At 36.3% G+C, this 27,181-nt stretch overlaps 1 protein-coding gene across 2 annotated transcripts in view; it reads right to left on the bottom strand.

The window, feature by feature from the left end:
- The window catches only part of LOC105856129 (RANBP2 like and GRIP domain containing 4), a 68,328-nt gene that overhangs the window by 18,129 nt on the left and 23,018 nt on the right, over positions 1-27,181 (bottom strand). Inside the window, exons 9-24 of one of the 2 annotated variants that reach the window (XM_012737616.2) lie at positions 25,383-25,592; positions 23,561-23,742; positions 23,299-23,474; positions 23,020-23,143; positions 21,554-21,715; positions 21,171-21,308; positions 20,946-21,092; positions 19,228-19,407; positions 19,048-19,131; positions 15,374-15,509; positions 11,303-11,397; positions 4,795-9,949; positions 4,155-4,232; positions 1,502-1,672; positions 1,086-1,178; positions 590-768 (exon numbers count right to left, since the gene is read on the bottom strand). In XM_012737616.2, coding sequence (XP_012593070.1) covers positions 590-768; positions 1,086-1,178; positions 1,502-1,672; positions 4,155-4,232; positions 4,795-9,949; positions 11,303-11,397; positions 15,374-15,509; positions 19,048-19,131; positions 19,228-19,407; positions 20,946-21,092; positions 21,171-21,308; positions 21,554-21,715; positions 23,020-23,143; positions 23,299-23,474; positions 23,561-23,742; positions 25,383-25,592 — 7,310 coding nt within the window. The remainder of the gene's footprint in view (positions 1-589; positions 769-1,085; positions 1,179-1,501; positions 1,673-4,154; positions 4,233-4,794; positions 9,950-11,302; positions 11,398-15,373; positions 15,510-19,047; positions 19,132-19,227; positions 19,408-20,945; positions 21,093-21,170; positions 21,309-21,553; positions 21,716-23,019; positions 23,144-23,298; positions 23,475-23,560; positions 23,743-25,382; positions 25,593-27,181) is intronic. The other variant, XM_012737617.2, reaches the window with a different exon arrangement.

Genomic DNA, 27,181 nt, shown 5'->3' with positions numbered 1-27,181 from the left:
AAGTGAGGTTTATCCCAGGAATGCAAAATTAGTTTTCTGAACATTTGAAAAATCAATGTCATTCACGCATTTAATAAAAAAGAACCACATAATCACATCAATAGGGTAGGGTAAAAAAAAGACAAACATCAACATTCACTTAAGGTAAAAATTTTCAACAACTTCGGGTGACAACGATATACCAGTGTAGGTTTATCAACTGTAACAAATGTATATATAATCTTATCTTCTTACAGAAATTTTATAATTAGCTTGTTTATATCCACAAAGAATCCTGGTAGGTTTTGATTGCTAATATGTTAAATCTATAGATCAATTTTGGGAAAACTGGAATTCTATTTTGAATGTTCCAATCTATTAACAGTATGCCTCTTCATTTATCTGGATCTTCCTTTACTTCATCAGTGTTTTGTAGTTTTCAGCATATAGATCCTATACCTATTGTACAGAACAAAATTCCTCCTGCCCTGGCCATAGCTGATTGGTAGATCCCTAAATCCACGAACCATTATTAGCATGTGGTAAGAAGATTCTACAGTTTACTGAATCAACAAAGGCAACAGAACCAAAAGGAAAATGACACCCTTACTTGAGCTTGCTGAACTTTTTGAAGCTCTGATTGAAAGTCTTCCCCATTTCCAGTGTCTTCATCAGTGTCACTGCAGACTCCACAGAAAAATGTAGGTGGAAGCTTTAATGTATCTGCTTTTGCCTTCTCTTCAACTGTTGGTTTCTTTTCCCAAACAATAACACAATCCTTCTCATTATCTGAAAAGTCCATACAACACAAGCAAAAGAGATGATAAAATTAGATGAAGTCCAACTATTTTACAACAATGGTCATTATCAGTGGTCCTCAATGTAATCTACAGACCCAGGTCACAAGACCTGTTAATAGTAATGAAGAATAAGAACCACCAAGAGAACCATGTTTTTCACCTAATATTAGTTTTAAGTATTTTAAATCACCATGGGCATATTATATAAGTAAAATTGGTAATTACAGAATTGATCAGACTAGGTTATTTCTTTTAAATAGAAAATCTGATAAAAGCATTATAAAAAGTCATTTAAACTTAACATACCAGCTAGATTTTCTTCCAATGGCCAACATTTTTCTGAGTCATCCAGATATAGTTTTCCATTAAGTTTCTTGACAGCTGTTTCGAAATCTTCATCTTAAAGTACAATTGAGCAAAAGAATTTCTAGTAAGTTTCAAGGGTTTCCTAGCCAAAAGCCTAGGAATTATCTCCAACCTCACTCTTTCCCTCACTGTCAACATCCAAATAGCAGCTGATTTTGCCAATTCCATATTCTTAATACCTCTCCTACTATTAGAGCTTTAGCCTGGCTTCTCTTCGTGTTTGAGCTTTATTAATAGCTCACTGTCCAATTTCCTTGTCCCACAACCCAATCTTTACCACTGCCCAACTAATTAAGCTATACTCTTAATTACTAGGATTAGCAGGAACAGTGTTTTCAAAACAACAAAAGATTTACCATCCTCCTCTTCTTCACTAACATAATCTGGTCTATTCTTATAGCAGAAGAAAGTTGAAGGAAGTTTAAGTTTGGTTGCAAGGGCTTTTTGCTCAGCAGTTGGAGTTAGTTCATACACAATGAGAACTTCATCATCTGAGGGAGGATCTTCAGGTTTTTCCTTCTCTTTTGCTATAACACAAGTCAAAAAAATTCATAAAAACAGGGTATTAAGTAATGTCAACATCAATTAACTGAAAATAAAAACCACAGGACTTAGCTATAGGTTAAAATAGCATACTGATATAAAACACACATACTCTGATGCAGACAGAGCTCTATGACACTCGTGAATTAGAATTAACACCCTGATTTAATGTAATACCAAAAACTCTTAGTGAACATAGAATCTATTTAAAATAAAACCAAAAAAAAAACCTGTGTTTCTTTATAAGTCATTGAAAAGAATTGCAAATTCCTATAATTTAAAACGCATTTAGAAAGTGTTGCCATAATCATGTATCATACTAAATACTTTATAAAAATATCCATGCATTTGCAAATGAAAAAAAATCTTAAAACATAAGCAAAGATTAGTATACATATGAAACTAATCCAAAGCTAACCTTTATTAGTTTCTATAAGGAAAGCTATAATTGCCAAGGATGACAGGTGATTAGAGTTATATCCAGTTTTGCATATTTCCAAGCATGATACTAGATAAAATTAAATAAAAACTGCTATCCTATGGCTAAGTAGTACTGTATAATCTAAGACAATTTCTATAACTTAAAAACACTCCTGCTCAAGCCACCAGCCAATGAAAAGGGCAAAAAATAAGAGGGAAAAAGGAATTCTATATGCAATCTGTTATAGTCTAGAAAGAATAATTTCTGGCTAATGGAACTGATAAAGTAAACCAGTCATGAAGCATGCCATATACCAACTAGTGCTAGGGAAAAATTCTCTAGAGCTACACTGTCCAATATGGTAGCCTAGCAACATGTTGCTATTAAACACTTGAAAGGTAGCTAGTCCAAATTAAGTGCTATGAGTGTAAATACACAGAATGGATTTTGAAGACCTGGCATTAAAAAATGTAAACTATCTTATTTATTTTTTATACTGATTAGAAGTTAAAATGATATTTTGGACATAATGAGTTAAATCAAATATATTATTAAAATTAATTCTGTTTCCCTTTTTTTAAAACCCATTTTATTTTTTTAAAATATGGCTATTAGAAAATGTCAAATTACATATGCTGGTCATATTTTATTTCTACTGGATGAAACCACTCTATAGAGAACCAGAGCTCTTCCTTTTACAATGGTACACTTGCCCCTCTCCTTCATTATAAATAAAAACTTAGTTCCTAGCCAGGGACAACAAAAGTACACTATAAGATACAAATTCTTGTTCCAGTTCTGCTATTACCTGGTAAAGATACTGTGGGTAAATCAGATAGCCTCTCAGGGCCTGTTTCCTCATATCTAAAATCTTCCTTACTAAGGTCCTTTGGGATTATGACATTATCAGATTTAAAACAGAATAAGGCTCTCTATCTTGAAGTAGTATATTGGTAAATCTGCTCTTGGACCAGGGATTCTTAACCTAGACCCACAGAGACTATGTGCAAGTATATATCTATTTTTTACAAAGTCTACGCTTTCCATGCAATTTCTCAAAGACTGCATCTTTAAAATTAAAGATTTCAGAACTGCCTTAGCTAGTAATATAACTGGTATAATTTAACCCTTCACACTCGCCTGCTTTTTTCTTGATTCCTTTATTCTACTCAGGATTTAATTTTTTAAATACCCCAGATTTTACAAAGTGCAGCAGTAGAATAAAAAACTGGAGTTTCTTTGCATACAAATTTATTTATTTGGATTTTTTTATATTTCAAATTATTGATACATTCAAAGAGCAATTTTAATCTCTATAATTTTTGCTAGCCGAGTTGAGTCACACTCGACATCCAAGTGCAAAGGCTTAAAACTAAAAGCCGCAGAAATCAAGGATTGTTATTTCATCACTGAACTTGTCTGGCATGCTCCAGATGTGTTACTGGACAAAAATGGTGAGCTTTCATTTCCTAACCTTGCTCTTGAAGGTCTTCAACAGATTCCACTTTCTACTGTTCCATTCTAGTAGCAACACTTCTACAAATGATTTGTGCTACATATATAACATATGAGCTGTAGAATTGTGGCTGTTAAAAATGGGGTCCACTTTCAAATATAATACTTTTTAAAATCATGTACAAAAGGATAGCCCTGAAGGAATGAAATTCTATTCCATAATGTATACACACTGCTGCCATCACATTTCAATACTGGCAGACATTAGCGGCTAAAGATAAAGGTTAGATGAAACATAGGTCTTCATTAAGCAGAACTGAAATAACATAGCAATGAAGTACAACACAGCAAAAAATAACAATGTTCAACAGTGAGAAAACATGACACCCAAGTACATTAAAAGAAAAAAAAAAAGGCAATAAAGAGTGTCATGCTACCAGTCAAAAGGTACTTTTGCTTAAACTGGCGTTCTTTAACATGCATGTTGTAGTGTTAAGTACTTTAATTCTATAAAGCCACGGTTACTTTGCTAAGGACTAACAGCTGCTAAAAACTGCTATCATCTCATACTGAGAATGCTAGCTCTATACCTTTGCTCTCAGGCTGTGAGGAAGGGGTGCTGGTCCAAAAGGCCATGGGATTAGATTTAAAAAGGCTAAAATTAAATCCTAGAAAATAAAGAATATTTCATTTTTGAACATGTTGGGACAAAATGAATATGATGTTAAAATATAAAAAGAGCTTCTCAGTGTATATCAATCTGGTTGTCTTACATACTCATTTATCCTGGTGGTTTCATTGTTTGCTCACTTAATAAATGGTGGCACAACTAACATATAAAATGTGAACATCTCAATACCATGTTGAGTGATAAGAAAAAATAAATTGAAAACTGAAAATTAAAAGATTTGCATTAATGTCCATGATTCAAGTACATGAGTCCTTATACTATATTGAGTTCTTTTGCTCTGCCCTAGCATGATATAAATATCTTCCAGTGAAATCTCTTTAATGACTTAAAATCACTTGCCATTCAAATATCCACGGTGAACTTATTTAGGTAGATAAAAATATGCTTGACTATATTTTGGGTGTTTACAAAGTAATGCTTATGACCCAACTTTGACAATAACAATAGCATCCTACAGAGAGTCTGTTATCAAGATAAACATTAAAAGGAAAAAAATAAAAAAAAACTGTTCTTAACTCTGAAGACTAATAAGCACTTACCCTTTTCTGGTGTTTTAAATGTGTTATTAATGGAGGACTCATCCTTTGGAAAGGAAGCAAAGAGATTTTTGACTTTGCCATCAGAAGATTGTCTGGTATCAGTATTCTTTGACAGGTCACATTCATTAGGTTCCACTTTTCTTTCAGATCCACTCTGGACTACTGAACTAGTTTCACTATTGTTATTTTTCAAAGGTGCATTAAAACTAAATCCAAACAGAGATCCAGTGGCTGAACTGTTGCCAAATGCAAATGGTTTTGATTTTTCACTACTAAAAATGCTTTTAACAGACTCTGAACCAAATACAAACTTAGGAGGAGAAACCACTGCTTTTGTTGTTTCAGATGTGCTAGAAACTTCTCCAACTTCTGAAGTTACATCTGTTACATTGTCGGCCTGAATTAAATCTGTCCTCTCTCTTGTGGTTTCTTCTAGTACAGCTACAGCAATTTTGCCACATGGTGACTCTCTGGGAGTGCTTGAACGAGAAACATGAGGTGTTATCAAAGAATCTTTTTCTTGGGCTGTTTTTGCTTCATCAAAAATTTTCTTAAAGGAGTCGGCAACATCCTGTAGTTTAAAACGGACAGCTAAATGTTCTACTTTTCTTTCTCCATCTGCAAAATCACATGCAGTCCAGACCCACACTCTTTCTGTCCCTTTCATATTTTGCAAAGTCATGTCTGGCGTTATTCTGTGATTGGCACAAAGTTTTAGTACCTGGTCCCTTCTCATCACTATACGAACTTGCTTGTTATCATAATTCTGTAAAATCTTTATATCACCAATGCCTCTTTCTTTCCATTGACCAACATCTTTATCATATCTGTAGAGTTTTGCCCTGTGACTAAAAACAACTTGTTCATTTTCCTCACCACTGGATACTTCAACTAGATCAGGTAAAGGTACAACAGGTTCAAAGTACTGTCCATCTCTCTCTTCTTCCTGAGTAACATCAGATTCTTCATCAGTGCCAACTGAAGTTCCACTCTGATTCAACTTGGCAGGAGACTTAGATGGACTCAAAGCAGATTTAAAACTGAAATTAAATCCTGTTGTTGACTCACCAAAACGGAAAAGATTTTTTCTCACGGGGCTGCTTGCCAATGGAGAAGCATGTACTGAACTGCTACTAACACTATCATCCAAAGCATCTTCCCTTAAATCATAGTTATCCCATTCTAATGAGGGCCCAATGCTTTCAGGATTTGGCTTGACTGTTGTGTCTGAAGCAGTGGCAGCACCTGTACCTAAATTCTTACTCTCTTCGTCAATAACTTTTGTTTGATCATTTGTCAAAACTGTTTTTAAATCTTTCAGTCCACTCTTCATTTCTTCAGCTCTCTGTATTAACTTGGCAGCTCTGCCAGTATCTACGAGTTTATGGGGAGTCTGAAGTGGTATATCCAATAGAAGTCGCTGGCACTCCTCAAATTTCTGCTTGAATTCTTCAGCCAGTTCTGGTGTTTTAAATTTTGCTGCCAACTGCTCTAGTTTGGCATCACCATCAGAGAAATCACTAGCTAACCACATCCATGCTCTATCTGATCCAGAGAGAGGTTTCAGGTTCATTGTAGTTGTTATCCAGTGATTAGCACACACTTTTAGCACTTGTTCTCTTCGCATCAGCATTCGTAGTTTGCCATTGACCTCATTTTTGAGAATTTTTAAGTTCCCCAAACCCCTTTCTTTCCACTGACTTATCTCAGCATCAAATCTAAATAATTTTACCCGCTGTGAATACAGAACCTTTTCATCTTCTTCTCCTGTTACAAGTTCCACTTTTTCAGGCATTTGAACTACTGGTTCAAAATGAATGTCATCACTGTCCTCAGTTTTATAGGCATCATCATCTTTCTCAATGTCAGAAGAAGTGTTGGCTTTATCAGCCACTTTACCACTCTGTGATGAGAATAATTTTTCTCCAGCACCTAAAAATCCCTTGAAATTAGGGTCTTTTTTGCCAAATTGAAATCCTTCTCCTGAAGTTGATTTTGCAAGATCTGCAAAGGTAAAAGTGCTACCTGTTTGACCAAAAATCACACCACTACCATTCTTTTGGCTACTAACATCCTGAGCCAGGAAACCAGTGTCATTTTCAAGGTGCTTTTCACTTTTCTCTTGATTTCCTGGTTCCTGAATGCCAAATTTAAATCCATCAGCAGACGCAGGAATGGAAAAACTAAATCCTTCTTTTGTTGACTTGGATTCTGTATTAGAACCCTGAAATGTAAATGAAGGTATATTTACTTGATCCACATGCCCAAATTTAAATCCTTGCTCTCTGTTGCCAAATTTAAAAGCTTTTTCTGAAAAGTTACTTTTAAATCCTGTTTCCACCTGACTTCCAGAACAGTCATTTAACTTTGTTTTTGAGCCCAACGTGAAAGCTGAAGGAACTTCTGCAACAGGTTTATGAGTTGGTTTGGAGGAATCACAAGCCACACATTTTAAAGAAGAACTCTCATTTTGTACAAAGCAAACACCACAATCCCACTGCCCTTCCTTTTTGAACATTCCTTCAAATCCACTCTTTGGAGCCTTGCTTGTCTCTAAAGAGGCAGATGCTGAAATAGCTGAAGTAGGCTGACTCTGTTTATTTGGATTCTGACAAGCAATACATTTGGTGGCGCTGGCTTCATTTCTTACCAAGCATGAACTGCAATCCCACTGTCCTTCCTTCTTGGTGAACATTCCCTCAAACCCACTCTTTGGAGCCTTGCTTATCTCTGAAGAGGCAGATGCTGAAATAGCTGAAGTAGGCTGACTCTGTTTATTTGGATTCTGACAAGCAATGCATTTGGTGGCACTGGCTTCATTTCTTACCAAGCATGAACTGCAATCCCACTGTCCTTCCTTCTTGGTGAACATTTCCTCAAACCCACTCTTTGGAGCCTTGCTTATCTCTGAAGAGGCAGATGCTGAAGGAGCAAAAGTAGACTGATTCTGTTTACTTGGATTTTGACAAGCAACACATTTGGTAGTGCCGGCTTCATTTCTTACCAAGCATGAACTGCAATCCCACTGTCCTTCCTTCTTGGTGAACATACCATCAAACCCACTCTTTGGAGCCTTGTCTGTCTCTGAGGTACCAAATTTAAAAGAGGCAGGAGCTGGAACAGCAGAAGCAGACAGACCTGGTTTACTTGGATTCTGACAAGCAACACATTTTGTAGCATTTGCTTCATTTCGCACTAAGCATGAATTGCAATCCCACTGTCCTTCCTTCTTAGCAAACATGTCCTCAAATCCACTCTTTGCAGTTTTACTTATCTCTGAAGTACCAAATTTAAAAGAGGCAGGTGCTGAAACAGAAGTAATAGGTAGACTTTGTTTTCTTGGATTCTGACAAGCAACACATTTTGTAGAGCTTCCGTCATTGTGTACTAAACATATACCACAATCCCACTGTCCCTCCTTTGTAGAAAAAACAGATCTGAAATCACTGTTAACAGACTTAGGAAGATCTCCCTGGCCAAATTTAAAGGAAGTTTGATGAACAAATGAAGATCCACTTTTGTTAGCAGATTTTGTATTCTGGCATGCAATGCACCTAGTAACAGTAGGTTCATTTCTTACTAAACAAACACTGCAATCCCAGTGGCCTTCTTTCTTTGAAGTCATCAATGCAAATCTATCTTGAGTATTTTCTGGGCCGGTTTTAGGAGCAAAAACAGTTTCAACTAATTGTGGGCCAACAGGCTCTTTCATGCTTGGGTTTAGATTTTGGCATGATACACATTTCTTAGCACTTGCAGCATTCTTTAATGAGCAGCTGTTACAATGCCACCAAGACCCTTCTTTCTTTGCAACTTGAAATTCAAAATTCATGTTTCCAGCATCAGATTTGCAAATATTCTTGTTATCATGGCTTGTGGGTTCTTTTGCCATTCTAACAGTTTGATTTGGAGCTGTGCCTACATTTGTTCCTATGGCTTTTAAAATGCTCTGGGCCTCTTCAAACTTGCACTTAAAAAGTGCTGCTTCCTCAGGAGTTTTAAATCTAATAGCAAGTTGTTCTGGTTTCGGCAGCTCATCTGCATAATCATGGGCATGCCATACAAAAGATCGGTCTGAGCCAGCATTTGGTGTCAGTTTCATATCTGGACTAATGTAATGATTTGCACAGATTTTCAGTACTTGCTCTCGTCTCATTAGAAGGCGAATTTTGCCAGATGTTTTATGCCTTAGTATTTTTACATTGCCAATCCCACGTTCCTTCCATTCTTTTGATTCTCCATCAAAACGGAACAATTTTGCACGATTGCAAAAGAATTCTTCTTCATCTTCCTCACCAGTTTTTACTTCAATCTTATCGGGAAGAGGTACCACAGGCTCAAAGTGAGGGCCATCATCATCATCCCCATGGGCACTTCCTCCATCTGTTTCATGATTCTTGTTTGCCAGCTCTGGAGTGGGTGTTCCAAATATTGATTTCCCTGGACCATGGAAAGTAAACATATCATCACTTCGACGAAAACCAGAATTCTTTTGCTGACTTGGTCCCATATTTTCTGTAAATGGAATTCCTGGCATATTTTTGCTGCCAAAATTGAATGGATTTCGAGATCCAGAGGTTTGGCTAGGAATTGGTTTTGGTCCACTATAGCTATCTCCTTGCAAAGGTTTATCTGAAGTCAGGAGACCTAAAAGGCATTCATTGTTACTGAAAATTGCAGAACTGGGATGTGTCACAACCTGTGGTGAGGAAAATGTAAAGTCACCATCATTTGATTTGAAATTTGAGTTAAATTTAAAAGGAGTTGGCTGTGTTGTATGTGCTGGTGTTGTCAAAGATGGCCTTATTCCTTCAGCTGGCATGGGCTGAACAAAATTAGGTTTTCCAAATTCCATAACCTTAGATTCTGCAGATCTTGAAGCATGAGCTGCAACTGGGGGTTTTGTGAAATATCCTGGTTCTGGCAAAGGTGGATGTGTGCTTGTCTGTTGAACATTGTAATTTAAGTAATCATCACCCCTGGGTGACAGAATTCCTGTTGCAGGAGACTCAAAACGCAAAGTAGGAGGACCATACATCTCCTGAGAGAACATACAAGCAGATGAGCTTTGCACTGGTGGTGTGTGCATCTGTTGTGAATAGGTATTATAAATATGCTGCTGGGGTGGAAGCCTATTCATTCCATACACTGGACCCTAAAAGAGAGAAAGTTAAAATATTTTGAAGATTGTCTACAAAACTACAGATAAGTAGATACAAATCAATTCTCACAAACTTTAAAATATTATTAGGTAAAGAAGGTATCATTAGAGTATACAGCACATCATTAAGAGAGGATATTACTATAAAGATATCTGCATATATACCTGGCATGTAATAAAGATTAACAATAGCATCTTAAAAATCTATTTCTACAATAAATCCACAGAATATCTTCTTCATTCCTAAATAATTTATCAAATGATGTTAATAGTATTACCATATTTCACCGAAAATAAGACACGGTCTTATATTTATTTTTCCTCAAGAAGACACCCTAGGGCTTTTTTTCAGGGGATGTGTTATTTGTTTTAAGTACAGTACAACAATCTACATTTATTCAAATATAGTTAAGTCGTCTTCTTCTGGAACGTCATCATAACTCTCCAAACCCCAAATTCCATCCTGAATTTCTGGCGAATGTATTTCCTTTAGAACCATTGGCCCCAATCTCTCATGCCGAGCAATAGAGCTCTGGTGGGGCAGATGAGAAGAGCTGCTCGTCTTCTTTACCGCTCTGCGACGAAATTCACAGGTTGTCCAGATACACTGGGTAGCCACGCCCATCGCTAGGTCTTATTTTGGGGGTAGGGCTTATATTGCGCAAATGCTTAGAAATCCTGCTAGGGCTTATTTTATGGGTAGGTCTTATTTTCGGGAAACACGGTACTGATGATGATGATGATGAAGAAAATTAACATTTATTGAGCATTTTTTAAAGTGCCAATTGGTCACTGTTCTAAGCACTTTATATCTATTATCTGATTTTAATATCCTCAAAAACCCTATGAATTAAGGCATTATTATTATCCCCATTTTACATATGAGGTAACAGAAGTAGTGAGAGGTTAAGAAACTAGCCCAGGGCCACATAATGAACAGGAGAAGGGTCTAACACCTCAACCCTCTGTCCTCAAAGCCCTCACATTGAGATAATATTGTAGTTTTGGGTCTTAATCAACAGTTGTGTAGCCATATCAGGCCTAAAAGTACTTACCACATAGTGGTTCAGCAAGGACATTCTAGTTCTATTTCTGCCAAAACAGGATGATGAATGACCCATCAATCACCATCACCACTCTCACTTAAAAAATATTCTAAATGTTCACACTTATAAAAATAAGGTGACTAAGAAGTATACCTTCTGTATCTAGAGAGAGATTAGAAGTATCCATACCTTATGGGACATATTAGTTTTAATACTGAACTACTTCACTAAATTTCTTTGAAGGAAGCCTAAACAATTAAAAAGAAGATACTTATAAATGTATAAATTATTCCTTTGTTACCTTTGTGGGAGTAACATTAGCTGCTGGTCTGAGAAGATACTGGGAATTATATGCTGGTGACTGACTATAATATACTGAAGGGCCAGTAGTTGCAACTAAAAAAAAAAAAGGAAAAAAAAAAAAAAGAAAACACTGTTAAAGTCTATACTACAGTTATTAACTATCTAGGCAAGAACTATAAATACAAAAGCAACAGAAATTGAAGAAAGATTTAACTACATAGATTTTTAAATTTCTGTACATCAAAATATACCAATCAAGGAGATTATCAAATGATAAACCAGACAAAACTGCTAAATATGACACAAGGAATAAGAGAATAGCACTGCTGCGATCCAGAACAAGCACCTAACAAGCATCAAAAAAGAAAGTAAGGAGAAAGTAATTGGTCCATTTTCTAAGAAAGATCAGTATGATGTGAAAGCACAGACATGCTCAACATCAGAAAGACTAGGAATATACTAGTTACAGAAAGGACTTATGGAACCAAAGTGCAAGTGAACCTTGAAAATCTGCAGAATGAGGAGGTCGCATTTGGTAAACTAAAGCTATTACTGAGAATGTACAAGCTAAAAATCACAAATTCATGGAAAGAATCTCACAAGTAACACGAAATGAGTTCCCCTGGCATTAAAGAGGGGTAAAAAAGCATATCACCACTTAGGTTGATATACAAACTATGTGCTCCATCTGTTTTATGTGAGTTTTACCAGGAAGCCAAACAACTAGAAGGTACTCATGTTAATGGCAAAATTATTTGTTATGACAGTTTTACCAGAAAACAAAACAACCAGAAGACCTTTTAGGCCTGTACATGGAAGAAATGGAAACTGTGCCCCAAAGGTTCCAAACAACTGATTCTGGGAAGCATTGAAAAATACCTAGAAAAAGGCTAGTCGCAAGCCCAAGTATGAAAGTGGACTCTGAATGGAACTGCCTAGTAAAGATAGTTATCTTGGAATTACTATGGGGAGGAAAAAAGGATAGAACAGAGACAAAGCTAACAGACATGAGCCAAGAATCATAAAGTCTGAAATTTAACTAGGGACTTTATCCTTGATTACTGACTCTTAACAGTGAAGAAAAAATTAAAAAGAGCTCTTATAAATCCATTAAAAATAATCTAATTTTAAAAAGCACCACATAAATAGATAATTCAGGAAATAAATATCAAAAGGCCTTAAGGGCTATGTTTTTGAAGTGGGTCTCAAAAATCTGCAGAATGATGAGGTTACACTCAAGCTATTACCGAGAATGTTCAGGTCAAAAAAATCATCTGACAAATTCCTGGGAAGGATCTCACAAGGAACAGAAATGTGCTCCTTGGCTTAGGGGGGAAAAAAAGCACATCAGCTTTCATGTTGATACACAAACTATCTGCCCATCTGTTTTGTGTTTTACCAGGAAGGCAAACAACTAGAAAAGGCACTCATGTTGGTAAAACCACCAACAGTCATTTGCATGAACTGTTGAGCATGTTGAAGTGTTGAACATGCCTAGTAAAAAAAAAACTTTAAAACTTTATACCATATGTGTTCCTACAAAGTGCTAAAGGTTTTTACAAACTGAAACACTAGCAAGAGCACAAAGATGGCACTATTAGATACTAATGGTAAGAGTGTAAACTAATTTTTAAAATATCCGACAATCAAAGGACTGTGTCCTAGGATTTATAATAGCATGAATTGGAAACCACATACGGCAATAGAATTTATGGTACTTCTACATGATAGGATATTACAAAAGCCCATTAAAATTCAAAGAAAATTTAATTTTAAAAATGCTCAGAACTTAAAATAATAACAAAAAAGGCGGTCGGGCGCAGTGGCTCCTAGCACTCTGTGAGACCGAGGCAGGAGGATTGCTCAAGGTCAGGAGTTCGAGAACAGCCTGAGCAAAAGCGAGACCCCCCGTCTCTTCTAAAAATAGAAAGAAATTAATTGGCCAGCTAAAAATATATAGAAAAAATTAGCTGGGCATAATTACGAATGCCTGTAGTCCCAGCTACTCAAGAGGCTGAGGCAGGAGGATCACTTGAGCCCAGGAGTCTAAGGTTATTGTGAGCTAGGTTGATGCCACAGCATTCTAGCCCGGGTAACAGAGTGAGACTCTTGTCTCAAAAAAAATAAAAACAAAAAACGCTAAGTCGTTTACATACAACATAGTAACATGGTTAAAAACCTTATTAAAAATACTTTATGTATACATAGAAAAAGAACCAGAAAGGAATGCTCCAAAATGTTAATAGGACTATGTGATAAGAAAGTAGGTAGTTTTTAGTTGTCTTTACGTTGTTCCATACTTCTGAGAATGTCCTACAGGCTTACCAATCTTTGTTTTTAATCATCCACCTTGATACATTTTTACTTTCATGGGGGGGGGGAGGAGAAGCCTATGAACACAGGAATAGGAATCAGGAGACCTGGGTTCTCTCAGCCCTTTCAGTGGCACAAAGCTACTTTGTGACCCTGCTGTCAATAAGCCATTTGGAATCTCCATTTTTCTTAATTGTAAAATGAGGATGAGCTGCTTCTACACATTCATAGGGTCATTGCAAGAATAAAATGAGACAATGTAAATGTTGTGCTTATATGCTTGTACAATACCAGAAGGCCTTTTAAGTTTGTACAGAGAAGAAATGGAAATTGTGTCTCAAAAGGTGCCAAATGACTAACTGCACACAGCACTGAAAAAGTCCTAGAAAAGGCTAGCCAGTCTATTTACCCTCTTACAAGTCTCTGTACCAGGCGCCTAGCACATTTATCCGGCCCTCTGGGTGTTTTTGCCACGCCGCTGCTGCCTATCCTCCTTAGCAGCCGACTCGTCCTGGGCCCACAGTGCGCACTCTCCAATGGTCTGAGGGACAGTGAACTGGCCCCCTGTTTTAAAAGTCTGAGGACCCCTGCTCTATACAATGCATGGGAGTTTTAAGTAAGTAGGGTTTGAACTCTAGACATCTCACATACTTAGCTACGACTCATAACATTTAATAAGCTTGACTTCACAAAGATTTTCTGTTATTTTGCTTGCATTTAGGAGACACTCTCACAAGAGGCTGGTGGAGGTGCCTTAAGTATGAACCATCACACAAATGTGCTAATCTAAATGAGATTTTATCATTCTAATACTTTCTTAGGCTAAAAGCAATTAGAAAAAAAAAAAACATGCACTTTCAGTAGTCTGTCTGGTGTAAAAGAAATCTATTTTTATTGTCATTTCTGGCTGCCAGGGGGCAATGTATCATAATAGCAAGCACTCAGGAGTTAATACTACTTGAGTTTGAATCCCAGCTCTATCAATAACTAGCTATATAATAATGGTTAAGTTACCTAACCTTTCTAAAACCATTTCCTCATTTATAAAATTGGGAGATTAATAGTGGTAAATCAAATTACATTCACAAAACACTTTTGCACATAGCCAAATCACAGTAAGCACTATTAGTAACCTTAGTGCAGTAAATGTTTACTGTATACTATAATCAATGCCTAGTACACACCCACACCCAACCACATATATGATCGTAGTGATTATGTGAAGTATTATCTCCATGTTTCAGAGAGATTAACTTCACACAGCTAATATGTGATATAACACATCTTAAAAACCCAATATGGTCTAAGTCCTAACTCCCTGTCCTTCTATATATAGCCATAATATTTCAAAATAAATAACACTTCCTATTAGTGTCCTGTCTCTCAGTATATCAAAATAATTCTCCAGATATTTAAGTTTTTCTTTAGATATGTTACTACATAACTTTATTAGCATTTTTCAATTTAAGGAATAATACCATCTCAGACTCAATTTATCTGAGGTGATAGGGTACATTAAAGGGTTCATTAAGCCCTTATATACATGAGATCAGATAAAACTTGTTTTATTTCTGCTTGGAATTATAAAAATCTCCATAATACCAAATACAGTTTTTTAAGTGATATAAAAACAGACAGATATTAACATGTATATAAACAAACATAAACAGACATGGTGATTTCACAACTTATCTATTTAAAAGAGGGAGGTAGAGTGGTTTTACTAAAATCTGGGATTATCCAATTGCCAGCTCACCTGTTAGTGGAGGCCCATGAAATGTCTGTGATCCCTGATATCCATCAGGCACTGCGTCTGGTCCATAATTCTCTGTGGGCCAACGATGAGGGGATGCTGAGTTACTGCTATTTAGTTTCAGTTCCTGCATTTCTTTCTATTGGAAGAAAAAAAGAAAATAATTTTAAAGATTTAATTAGATTATGCCAGGGCAGACTTAATATTTTAAATTTAAATACTTGATGGTGTCTTTTAAGAGATTCTATTTCCAATGAGATCTGGCTATCAGGTAGTGATTTCAAAACATGATGCTGAAATTGTTAAAATTTATAGTATTTGCTCCCATTCTTTCATTTCTTAGTGCCACCTACCTATCCATTCATTCTAAGTCTAACCTAAACAACTGAATAACCTCCTAAATGATCTCATCTCCATTTCTACTTTACATTTTCCTATATTAATTTTTCTGAAGTTCAGTTCCAGCCAAGAAATGTCCCCGATCAAAACAGCAAGTACCTACAAATTAAACTTCTTTCTCCAACCTTCACAGTCCTCAAGTAGTACTACCCTGACCATCCTTCCAGTGTCTCCTTTCCATATTATTACTTTACTCTTCAGTCCATCTGGACTACTCAACATTCCATATTGCCTCCTAAAACTAGCATTCCACTTATCCATGTGCTATTAATAAAGTACTATTAATTCTCATTGATGCTCAAATGCTCCACCAGGGAAGGGAAAACAACTAATATTTGGACAGAATTTATTACATATGTAATAATATGCTCCAGGCACTTAAGTTCTTAATTAATCTTTATACCGGTAAACAATATTAACTCATATCTTAAAATGGGAAAAAAAAAATGAAGAAAATGGCACAGCTGAAATCTTCACTCCAAAAATGTTTTCGTAACACCACTCTGCTGCCTAGATGGGATTCCGATATATTGCCTTCTAATGTAGCTATGTGCTAGCTCTGATTTCTGCTAAAGACTATAATAGATGACAACATCCTATCCAACTCCAGAATCTACAAAACAAGGTTGTCCTAAGAAACAGAAATAATCAATAAAGTAATTCTTATTTTAAAGAAACTGTAGTGGTATCAGATAACAGGTCAATTTTGAAAACAGTTTCAAACTTCTCTATACCAGCCCAGACATCCAACGAGTTATAACATGTGAGATCAGAGCAGAGATAAAATGTCTTTTTTATTCCACAAGTGTTTCAAATAAATATTTCCCAGAAAGACATAACTATGAAGTCCAAAACTCTCAATTTTCAAACTAAATAAAATTTTCCTTATTCATCCATCTACTCTGCCTAGTCCAGATGCTGCATATCCAAGAATAAGAAATCGGTAGAATCAACTGGAAAATTTTAGTGGTCACTATTGATACTAGGACCTCAGTGCTGAACTTGCAATCAGTGCTATAATCATAATTTTTAAGACTGAAAATACTAGAAAATGTTATGAGAATTGGTTTCAACAATTCTCTAACTTTACACTTTACAGATGAGAAGCCAGGAAATATAAAGTTAAGGAAGCAACTGGCCCAAAATCATTAATTAGTGGCAGAGTCAGTATAAACACCCAGCTTTTCAGGCTCACGAACTAGTCCACTATACTTCCACAGAATACAATATTCAGTGCCTGAAACCTCGATGTTAAATCAGTGTATGTAATATCATAAGCCACAATTATACAAAATGAATATACAAAATCTCTGTGCAAGCCAAGGAAATAATCATTAGAGCAAACAGACAACCTACAGAATGGGAGAAAATATTCACATGCTTCACTTCTGATAAAGGGTTGATAATTAGACTCTACATAGAATTCAGGAAAGTTAGCAAGAAAAAAAGAAAATCAAACAACCCCATTAAAAAATGGGCAAAGGACATGAACAGAAACTTTTCAAAAGATAGACTAATGGCCAACAAACACACTAAACAATGCTCAATACCTCTAATCATCAGGGAAATGCAAATCAAAACCACAATGAGATATCATTTAACTCAGTGAGATGGCTTCATCAAAAAGTCCCAAACAGGCCGGGCACGGTGGCTCATGCCTGTAATCCTAGCACTCTGGGAGGCCGGAGCAGGTGGATTGCTCGAGGTCAGAAGTTCGAAACCAGCCTGAGCAAGAGCGAGACCCCCGTCTTTACTATAAATAGAAAGAAATTAATTGGCCAACTAATATATATAGATAAAATTAGCCGGGCATGGTGACACATGCCTGTAGGCTACTTGGGAGGCTAAGGCAAAAGGATTGCTTGAGCCCAGGAGTTTCAGGTTGCTGTGAGCTAGGCTGACACCATGGCACTCACTCTAGCCTGGGCAACAAAATGAGACTCTGTCTCAAAAAAAGGAAAAAGTCCCAAACAACAAATGGTGGCATGGATATGGAGATAGGAAAACTCATACACTGCTGGTGGGACTGCAAACTAGTACAACCTCTATGGAAAGTAATATGGAGATACCTCAAAGAATTAAATGTAGAACTACTATTTGAAACAGTAACCGCACCACTGGATATTTACCCACAGAAAAAAAGACAGTCTACAAAAAAGACACCTGCACCCAAATGTTTATAGTAGCACAATTCACAACTGCAAAGATGTGGAAACAACCCAAGGGCTCATCAATACATAAGTGGATTAATAAAATGTAGTATATGTATACCATGGGGTACTACTCAGCCATAAAAAAAATGGTGAGCTAATACCTCCTGTATTAACTTGGATGGAACTGGACACCACTCTTCTAAATATCACAAGAATGAAAAAACAAACACCACATGTACTCAACCATTAACTTGGAATTAATAGATCAACATTTATGTGCACATATGGAAATAACTTTCCGTATGTTATTGGAGGAGAGGATGGGTAAATTTACACCTAACGGGTACAATGCACACTATCAGGGGAAAGGCACACTTTGACTCAAATAGTACAAAAGCAATTTATGTAACCAAAATGTTTGTACCCCCATAATATTATGAAATTAAAACGATAAAAAAAACTTAATACAAATTCGAAAAAATTTTTCCCTCCAAACAGTATTTTCTAAGTTTCACACACTGTTGATCACACTGTAATAATTGCCACAGATCAGGATATCCTTGTTATGAGAAATTTAGTTCTGACCCAATGTGCATGAAAAAACCTGTTATTTCCAATTCCAAAGAAATAAAGCTCCTTTGAATCACATAGTTAAATTAAGATTATATATATATAACTATTTTCTTACATTATTAAGTCACATTCACAAAAGTATTAAAAGAGATAAAGACTTTTTGAAGTTTGGACCACTCTTTCAATTCCTAGCTATAAATTTAACACACACCTGATCCATAGCCTATCTATGAATGATCTCATAGACCAAGGTCTGATCGTTGTATTTTAGTAGTTCGATCACTTGCGAACATCCTCTGTGCCAAGAACTGTGTTATATTTTGGATAAAAGTCTTTACCTTTGAAAGACTCAAATTTTGTTTATGAGGACACAGAGACATAAGTAATTTCAACACTATGGTAAAGGGTCAAGACAGAGATATATAAAACATGTTATGATTCTACAGTAGGATGGGAAGGGGACATTTTGACCAGCTTTAGAAACAAGTGAGGGAATGGATAGGGAAAGAATCTTGGAGTAAGAGGTACAGTTACTGAAACTGAATGACTTACTTTAATGGCCTCTACTTGTTGGCAAATCATTTTCAGTAAAGAATTCTGATCTTCTGCCCATCGAGGTGGTGTTTTGGGAGAATACTAAAAAACAGAAACAAAACAAAAAAATAATAATAATACTTAAAACACTTAGAATAGTAACATATTCCATAAATGGAGTGATTCTTTCTTACCTACCTTGTAAGTTTTATTTGGTGATAGTGAATATTTGGTGGGAGATGGCGTAGAATGTTTTATTTCTGAATCTGCATTTCGCAAAGAACCATTTTTAGAAAAAGGGCCTCCTTCACTATAGTCTTCAAGTTCCTGCATGACTGAATTAAGCATCTCTTTTACAGACTCCAGGGGCACAGGCAACTAAAAACAAAAGGCATTAATCAAGGGCTTTAGTATAAAAATACCAAAAGTAATAACTCGAAAATATAAAGATGTTATATTAATACTATTTACATTTTTCTCACTTTAACAAGCCCTTTAAATTGTAATACATATGAATATACTGTATACCGTATAGTCTTCTGACTCTAAAGTCCATGCTGTTTCTGTTAGCCATAATGGTGGAGAAATGTTAAATTGGGAAGTTTTTCCAAGTGAATGACATAAGTTACTGATATTTTCTAACTGATTTTGAATGGAGAGAAATATAGATGCTAGAATACACCCAACATCATAAATCCTAATCAAAAAGTAGCAGCAAAAATTAATCAACAAAGTTCTCAGAAGGAAAGCTGAACATAATTTAATACCATCAAGCCAATCTCAAACTGCTGACAGCTGGAAAACAAGACAGTCCGCAAGAGATGATGAGATGAGAAGAAATGCTCTGAGGTTGTTGACCACTTTCAATTTCAGCAAAATTCATTAAGAATTAATGCTGAATATCTGTTTTGATTACATTGCCAAGATAACAATATTAATGTCATACCTTGGAAATCTTTCCTACTTCCCCAAGTACTTTTGTAAGAGTATATACCTAGGATCAAGTTTTAAAAAAAGACACACCAAGGCTGGGCGTGGTGGCTCACGCCTGTAATCCTAGCACTTTGGGAGGCCGAGACGGGCGGATTGCTCAAGGTCAGGAGTTCGAAACCAGCCTGAGCGAGACCCCGTCTCTACCAAAAAATAGAAAGAAATTAATTGGCCAACTAAAAAAGTATATATATATACAAAAAATTAGCCGGGCATGGTGGCGCATGCCTGTAGTCCCAGCTACTCGGGAGGCTGAGGCAGTAGGATTGCTGAGCCCAGGAGTTTGAGGTTGCTGTGAGCCAGGCTGACGCCACGGCACTCACTCTAGCCTGGGCAACAAAGTGAGACTCTGTCTCAAAAAAAAAAAAAAAAAAAAAAAAAAAAAAAGACACACCAAACCTAAGGCAAAGAAAACCAAGTTAAGCAAGGCCAGGTGCGGTGGCTCACGCCTGTAATCCTAGCATTCAGGGAGGCCGAGGCTGGCGGATTGCTCGAGGCCAGGAGTTCGAAACCAGCCTGAGCAAGACCGAGACCCCGTCTCTACTATAAATAGAAACAAATTAATTGGCCAACTAATATATGTAGAAAAAAATTAGCTGGGCATGGTGGTGCATGCCTGTAGTCCCAGCTACTTGGGAGGCTGAGGCATGAGGATCGCTTGAGCCTAGGAGTTTGAGGTTGCTGTGAGCTAGGCAGACGCCATGGCACTCACTCTAGCCTGGGCAACAAAGCGAGACTCTGTCTCAAAAAAAAAACCAAAAAAAAAAAGAAAAGAAAGTTAGGCATTTATATACACATCCTCCTTCTGTGCATTAGTAATATGGTATTACTGGGTGTTTTTGAAATTGCCAAAATACAAAACCAAGACAAAAACACTGGTTGCTAGGTTATCAATAAGGAAGTATGTACAACAACCTGCAACTTACTTTCTTGACCACTGAAAGATTTGAATCACTGTCATCTATAATCTTTAGTAAGTAGTCCCTGGTCCTTCTCAAATAATTTTTGCACTCTTCTTGTTCTTCAGGAGAAAGGGCATCATTTCCAATGTCTTCTGCCTTCCTGTGAAAAATCTATACAAAGAGTGCTTTTATGAAACAATTAGGTTTTAAAAACAAAAACCTTTTAATTCAAATATCACATCTACTTACCAGTGCAAGATTCCAGTAAGAAACAACATTTTTTATAGATTCAAAAGCAGTCATAGCATCTTCTATATTTCCATTAACTGCATCCAATATAGCAAAAGTTGTATGTGCATCTTCTTCATATTCACCAATTTCAGATGCCTAAACACATTTAGCAGTTTTTAGTCAAATCGTTTTTACTCAGCATATCAAACCCAAATGATTTTATATGATCCAAAGAGCTTAACATCTCATTATTCATTTGTCATATTTTACTTGCAACAACTAGATTTAAAAAACAAAGCAATTAAATAACAAGGCAATTAATTTGAGTTCATATCTCCGTTTCTTTGTTTATAAATGGAAATCTATATCCCCAGTAAATTCACAAAGAGATTCTCTGTCACCTGAATGTCTGCACTATGAAAATGTTTAAACAGAGGATCAGTAGGTTCAGGAATACTGCTCTTCTTTTTGATTATCTTCAATAATGGTAAAACTTTTTTCCAATAATGAACGCTTCTGCCTATGTATTCCCGTTGATCATAAAAAGAATTAAGACCGCTGCCCTAAAACAGAAAGTCAGATGTACACAACTTTAAGGAACATATAAGGAATTTTTTAAAATCTAAAACTTCATTTACATATGCTAAGAACAACTGTAAAGTTTCAAGTCAAAACCAAATGGAATACTCAAAAGTAGTTTGGTCAACTTTCCAAATATTGGAATAACTAACCACTCTATTACCAGTGATCACTCTAGACTCAACTTTAAAACATTTTCAATGACATTACTTTATGAGGCAGTCCAACCTATTTTTTTAAGAGTTGCTATTTTTAGATAGCCAAAATTTGCCTCTCTGTGGTATCACAGTTTGGTCAAAGGGCTAACCAAATTTCTGTGTAGTATCAGTTTGTCAAAGGGCAAAACTGGCCACCCAATCTGGCCACAAGATAGACCTCAAATATTTATTTTAATATACATGTGCACATACATATTTATACATTTATTTCAGAGACAGGGTCTCACTATGTTCCCCAAGCTAGTCTCAAACTCCTGTGCTCAAGCAATCCTCCTGATTAAGCCTCCCAAGTAGCTAGAATTACTGGCCCCCACGCCCAGCTAGATCTCAAATATTCAGAAAGATGTATAATGCCCTTACACAGAAAGCCATGTGCTATCTAACACTTTAAAAAATTGTTCTGGCTGATGCCACAGCACTCACTCTAGCCTGGGCAACAAAATGAGACTCTGTCTCAAAAAAAAAAAAAAATTTCCAACTGAACAATAATCATAACTTAATTACTAAATAGTAACAATAATAGCAAATATTTACCTTGGGCTGGGCACTACTTCTCCAAGTGCTTATATATAACTGTATTAACTATTTTGTGGCAAGACTAAAAACACATTTCACCTGGCATAATATAAACAAGCTGTTATTGTTTCCAGAAAAAACTTACAATAAAAAGTGCATAATTTTTAAAAAATTAATGTTCTTTAAGAATGTTCAGAGCCGGGCGTGGTGGCTCACGCCTGTAATCCTAGCACTTTGGGAGGCCGAGGCGGGCAGACTGCTCAAGGTCAGGAGTTCGAAACCAGCCTGAGCGAGACCCCGTCTCTACCAAAAATAGAAATAAATTAATTGGCCAACTAAAAATATGTATACAAAAAATTAGCCGGGCATGGTGGCACATGCCTGTAGTCCCAGCTACTGCGGAGGCTGAGGCAGTAGGATCGCTGAGCCCAGGAGATTGAGGTTGCTGTGAGCCAGGCTGACGCCACGGCACTCACTCTAGCCTGGGCAACAAAGTGAGACTCTGTCTCAAAAAAAAAAAAAAAAAAAGAATGTTCACACTTTAATAAACTCACCGTTTTCTGAAGACATTTTGCCCAATGTACAAGCAGAGCAGGTTGAAGGCCATGTTTTTCCTGGCCTCTTAGAGTGTTTATTTCATGCTGAACTAGAAGTCGCAATTTTGCTGAGGTTCCAGGGCTAAAAAAAAGTTTAATATAAATGCTTTATAAACACACAGTTCAACATGTACATTATATAACTGTCACATGACAAATTAAATCATCACATAAGAAAGTAAATCCCCAGTAAAACCAAGGCAATAAGTTAAATAATATTTCTGTTTTACTACTTACATAGCTTTTCTGTGAATTAGATTACAGACTGCATCCCACCAAGTTTTCTGTCTATCTGTACAAAGCTGTTTACACACGGGAAGTGGCAAGCACAGTGGCTGACAGGTGGTGTAGTGAGAATTACATTTCTCCTTTAATTGTAAGTGGCTGGTGTATATCACGCCAAGTAAAAATACCTATTTTATTTAAAGAAAAATTAAATTAAGTTAGAAAAAGGCTAAACAATACTCAAAATATTTAATGTGTTAAAATCTTTGCTTACTTCAAGATCTAAAATACATATTGATTCAGGTGCATTTGTTTCAAGCCTTGAGGTTTCCTGGGGCAAATGATGAAAAAGCTGTTTTAGCCATTTTCGAATTGCAGGTAAGGTAGGCAATGAATTCCACTGTAAGCCAAGCCAAGTAAGGTGCTGAAGACTACCATTATGAGCACGAATGGCACCTGAAATTAAAAAAAAAAAAATTGGCTTGAGGTTTTGAAAACTTCCCTTGTGCCATTAGTTTTGCCAAAATAAACCATTAATGCACATTAAATGTGTCTTATACAATTGCTTTGCTATATCAGAGCTGGAGGAAATTCCATGAGAAGCAAACTCTCATGTTCTTACTATATACAGTCACACTTTATATCTAGAAATTTTAATAAAAACAGTATGGGCTGGGCATCGAGGCTCATGTCTGTAATCCTAGCATTTTGGGAGACCAAGGCAGGAAGATCACGTGAGGTGAGGAGTTTGAGACCAGCCTGGGCAACATAGCAAGACCCTGTTCTCTGCAAAAATAAAAAAAAAAAAAAACAGCCAGGCATGGTGGCACATACCTGTAGTCCTAACTACTGGGATGCTGGGTTAGGAGGATCATCTGAGCCTGGAAGTTTAAGCTGCAGTGAGCTATGATGATGTCACTGAACTCTAGCCAGGGCAACAGAGTGAGGCACCCCTACCTGCCCCCACCACCGCCAAAAAAAGTTGTTATAGATAATTTTTTTTCAAGTCCATCTAAGGAAATGAGATTCACTAGAATTCAGTAAAACAAAATCTGCTTATAGAGACCAAATAAAGAATATTCACCTAATAAGAAATCCTAAAACAATGGATTTTCTTTTCAGTAAAGTCGTTAAACAATGGAATATCACTATATTAATCCATTAATATAATAAAGAGATCTTTTCTTCTACAACAAAATCAATACTGAAAGGGTTATAGAAGCTTCTGGAAGCATAAAGAGAGGTACAACCTTTCTGGCACCTTGGCAATTTGCAAAAGACTTGTAACTGTCCATCTCCTCACTAATTCTGTTTTTAGGAATCTCTATGGAAATCACTTGAAATGTAGACACTTTATATTGAAGTTTCCATCACAATATTATTTATTTATTTTTTTTTTGAGACAGTCTCGCTTTGTTGCCCAGGCTAGAGTGAGTGCCGTGGCGTCAGCCTAGCTCACAGCAACCTCAAACTCCTGGGCTCAAGCGATCCTGCTGCCTCAGCCTCCCGAGTAGCTGGGACTACAGACATGTGCCACCATGCCCGGCTAATTTTTTTTTTTTTATATATATATTAGTTGGCCAATTAATTTCTTTCTATTGATAGTAGAGATGGGGTCTCGCTCTTGCTCAGGCTGGTTTCGAACTCCTGACCTCGAGCAATCCGCCCGCCTCAGCCTCCCAGAGTGCTAGGATTACAGGCGTGAGCCACTGCGCCCGGCTACAATATTATTTTTAATAGTGAAAAAACTAGAAACAATTTGGATGCCCAATAGTAGAAAGTAGCAAGCAAATTATGGCTAATTCATAAAAAAAGCTTGCCATTAAAAGTGCTATATGTAGAGTTTTAATATAGATACTATGGAAAAGAATTCATGAAAGATAAATCACATATACAGTAAAAACAACTATATACAGAAGAATATATGCACCCACCACCACCCCTTCCAGCTCTCTCAAAAAGGAAAAAAAAACAGAAAAGAATACAGAAAAATATTAAGTCATTATTTCAGGGTAATAAGATAATGGACAATTTACTGTCCTCCTAATATAAAAGGATTAAGATGCAGAAGGTTTCCTTTGAAGCATGTAACTTACCAACATCATATCTAGCCAAATCATCAGGCTCTGGTGCTTGCACAGCAATGTTTCCGATATCATCACCACCAAGGAAAGATTTATCCTTAGGTGACTGACTAGAAAACAGAGCATCATATAAAGTAGACTGCCCACTTTTATTGGCAAAAGATTCCACAACCTCTTTTAAAAAATCTTGCTTGCCACGACTTAAGTTTAGCAACATGTGTCCTGAAAAATAAATTATATCCATCATTTTAAAAATACAGATTATATTTACTCATATCTCTCTAGTTTCATTTGCATACCCAACAGGGAAATAAGATGATTATGTCAGACCTAACCCTCCAACCCCAAAACTACAGCTGGACAACAAAAACGGTGCTCATGTAGAATAAATAGAGTATAGGTTTTTAAGAGCGTGTCTACATAAGAGAATAAAAAGGAAGAGAAAAAGATAGGAATATGTATGAAAAATGCCAAAAGTTTTATACTTTAGATAAAAAGGTTTGGATTTAAGTAGCCACAGAATCTCTGATCTGATACACTGATTTCTAAACCTGGCTGATCAGAATCCTCCTTCAAACAGCTTTTACAAGGTATTTTTTTCCAGGCCCTACTCCCAAAGATTTTTATTCCATAGCTTTGGGGTGACAAACCTATTTTTAAAATACTCCTTGGATAAAGTACGAATACATGAATAAACCTTAAACATCTGCTAATAAAAAAGCCAGTCACAAAAGACTACCTATCATATGATTTCATTTATAAGAAATGTCCACAATAAGCAAATTGAAAGCGAAAGAAGTAGATTAGTGATTGCCTAGAGCAGAGACATTTGAGAAAATGCAAACTGACTGCTAATGGGTATGGAGTTTCTTTATGAAGTGATGAAAGTGTTCTAAAATCAATTGTGGTGATAATTGTACTACTCTATAAACATACTAAAAATCACTAAATTGTATACTTTAAATGGATGAATCATATGGAATATGAATTATATTTCAATTTAAGTGGGGTTTTTTTTGGGGGGGGGGTTGTTTTTTTAAAAAGCCTCCTTGGGGTTAATTCTGCTGATTAGTCAGGTTTGGTTGCCACCTGACTGTTGTCTCTCAGGAAACTTGAAGAGATACTCTCAGGAATGCCCATATCAAAGACATAAGAAAACACAGTTGATTTTACCAACTGTGACACCTGCAAAGGCAGAAGGAAAATAGAAAGGAGGAAAAATGCAAAGTAACTTCAAGGAATGAAAGTCTAACTTCCATTAAAAAGGCAGGCTGTGGAACAGAAAAGCAATGTGAAATTTGATCAACACCCTAACTAAAAAACAAAGCTTCTAGCAACTTTGATTTAATGCTACTTCTTGGTCTTAATAAAGTTCATTCAATTTTATTTCAAAATTGCTACCTACAGAAAGCATTACATTTCTTGAGTTCACTGCTTGAGTCACTGGCTATTTGACTACCTGGAAGTTTGTGCCCTAGCAAAATCACAGGTATTATGTAACAGATCTTTATGATCCATCCCAAACAGTCAAAAATGGGAATAAAATTACAAATCCCAAGAACCTAATAGGTTTTGAGTATGTATCTTCTATCTTCTTCACCATGCTCTCGGCTCTTCAAGATATAGATCTGTACCTTGATCTTGATATCCCCCCAGTGTTTTAAAAGTAACTGGTGTTAAAAGGTTGGCAAATCAACCATTATACTTAGTTCAAGAAGTGCTTTGAAATATTCTGAATGGACGTTCTAGCAGCTACATAAAGAAAGAGTAAGGGATTATCTCCTCCTGGGAGCAAAAAGTATCAAATATTT

This window comes from Microcebus murinus, chromosome 3 (genome assembly GCF_040939455.1).
Source record: "Microcebus murinus isolate Inina chromosome 3, M.murinus_Inina_mat1.0, whole genome shotgun sequence".
Lineage (NCBI taxonomy): Eukaryota > Metazoa > Chordata > Mammalia > Primates > Cheirogaleidae > Microcebus > Microcebus murinus.
Note: the sequence above shows the minus strand (reverse complement) of the source record. Positions and strands in the feature narration are given on the sequence as shown.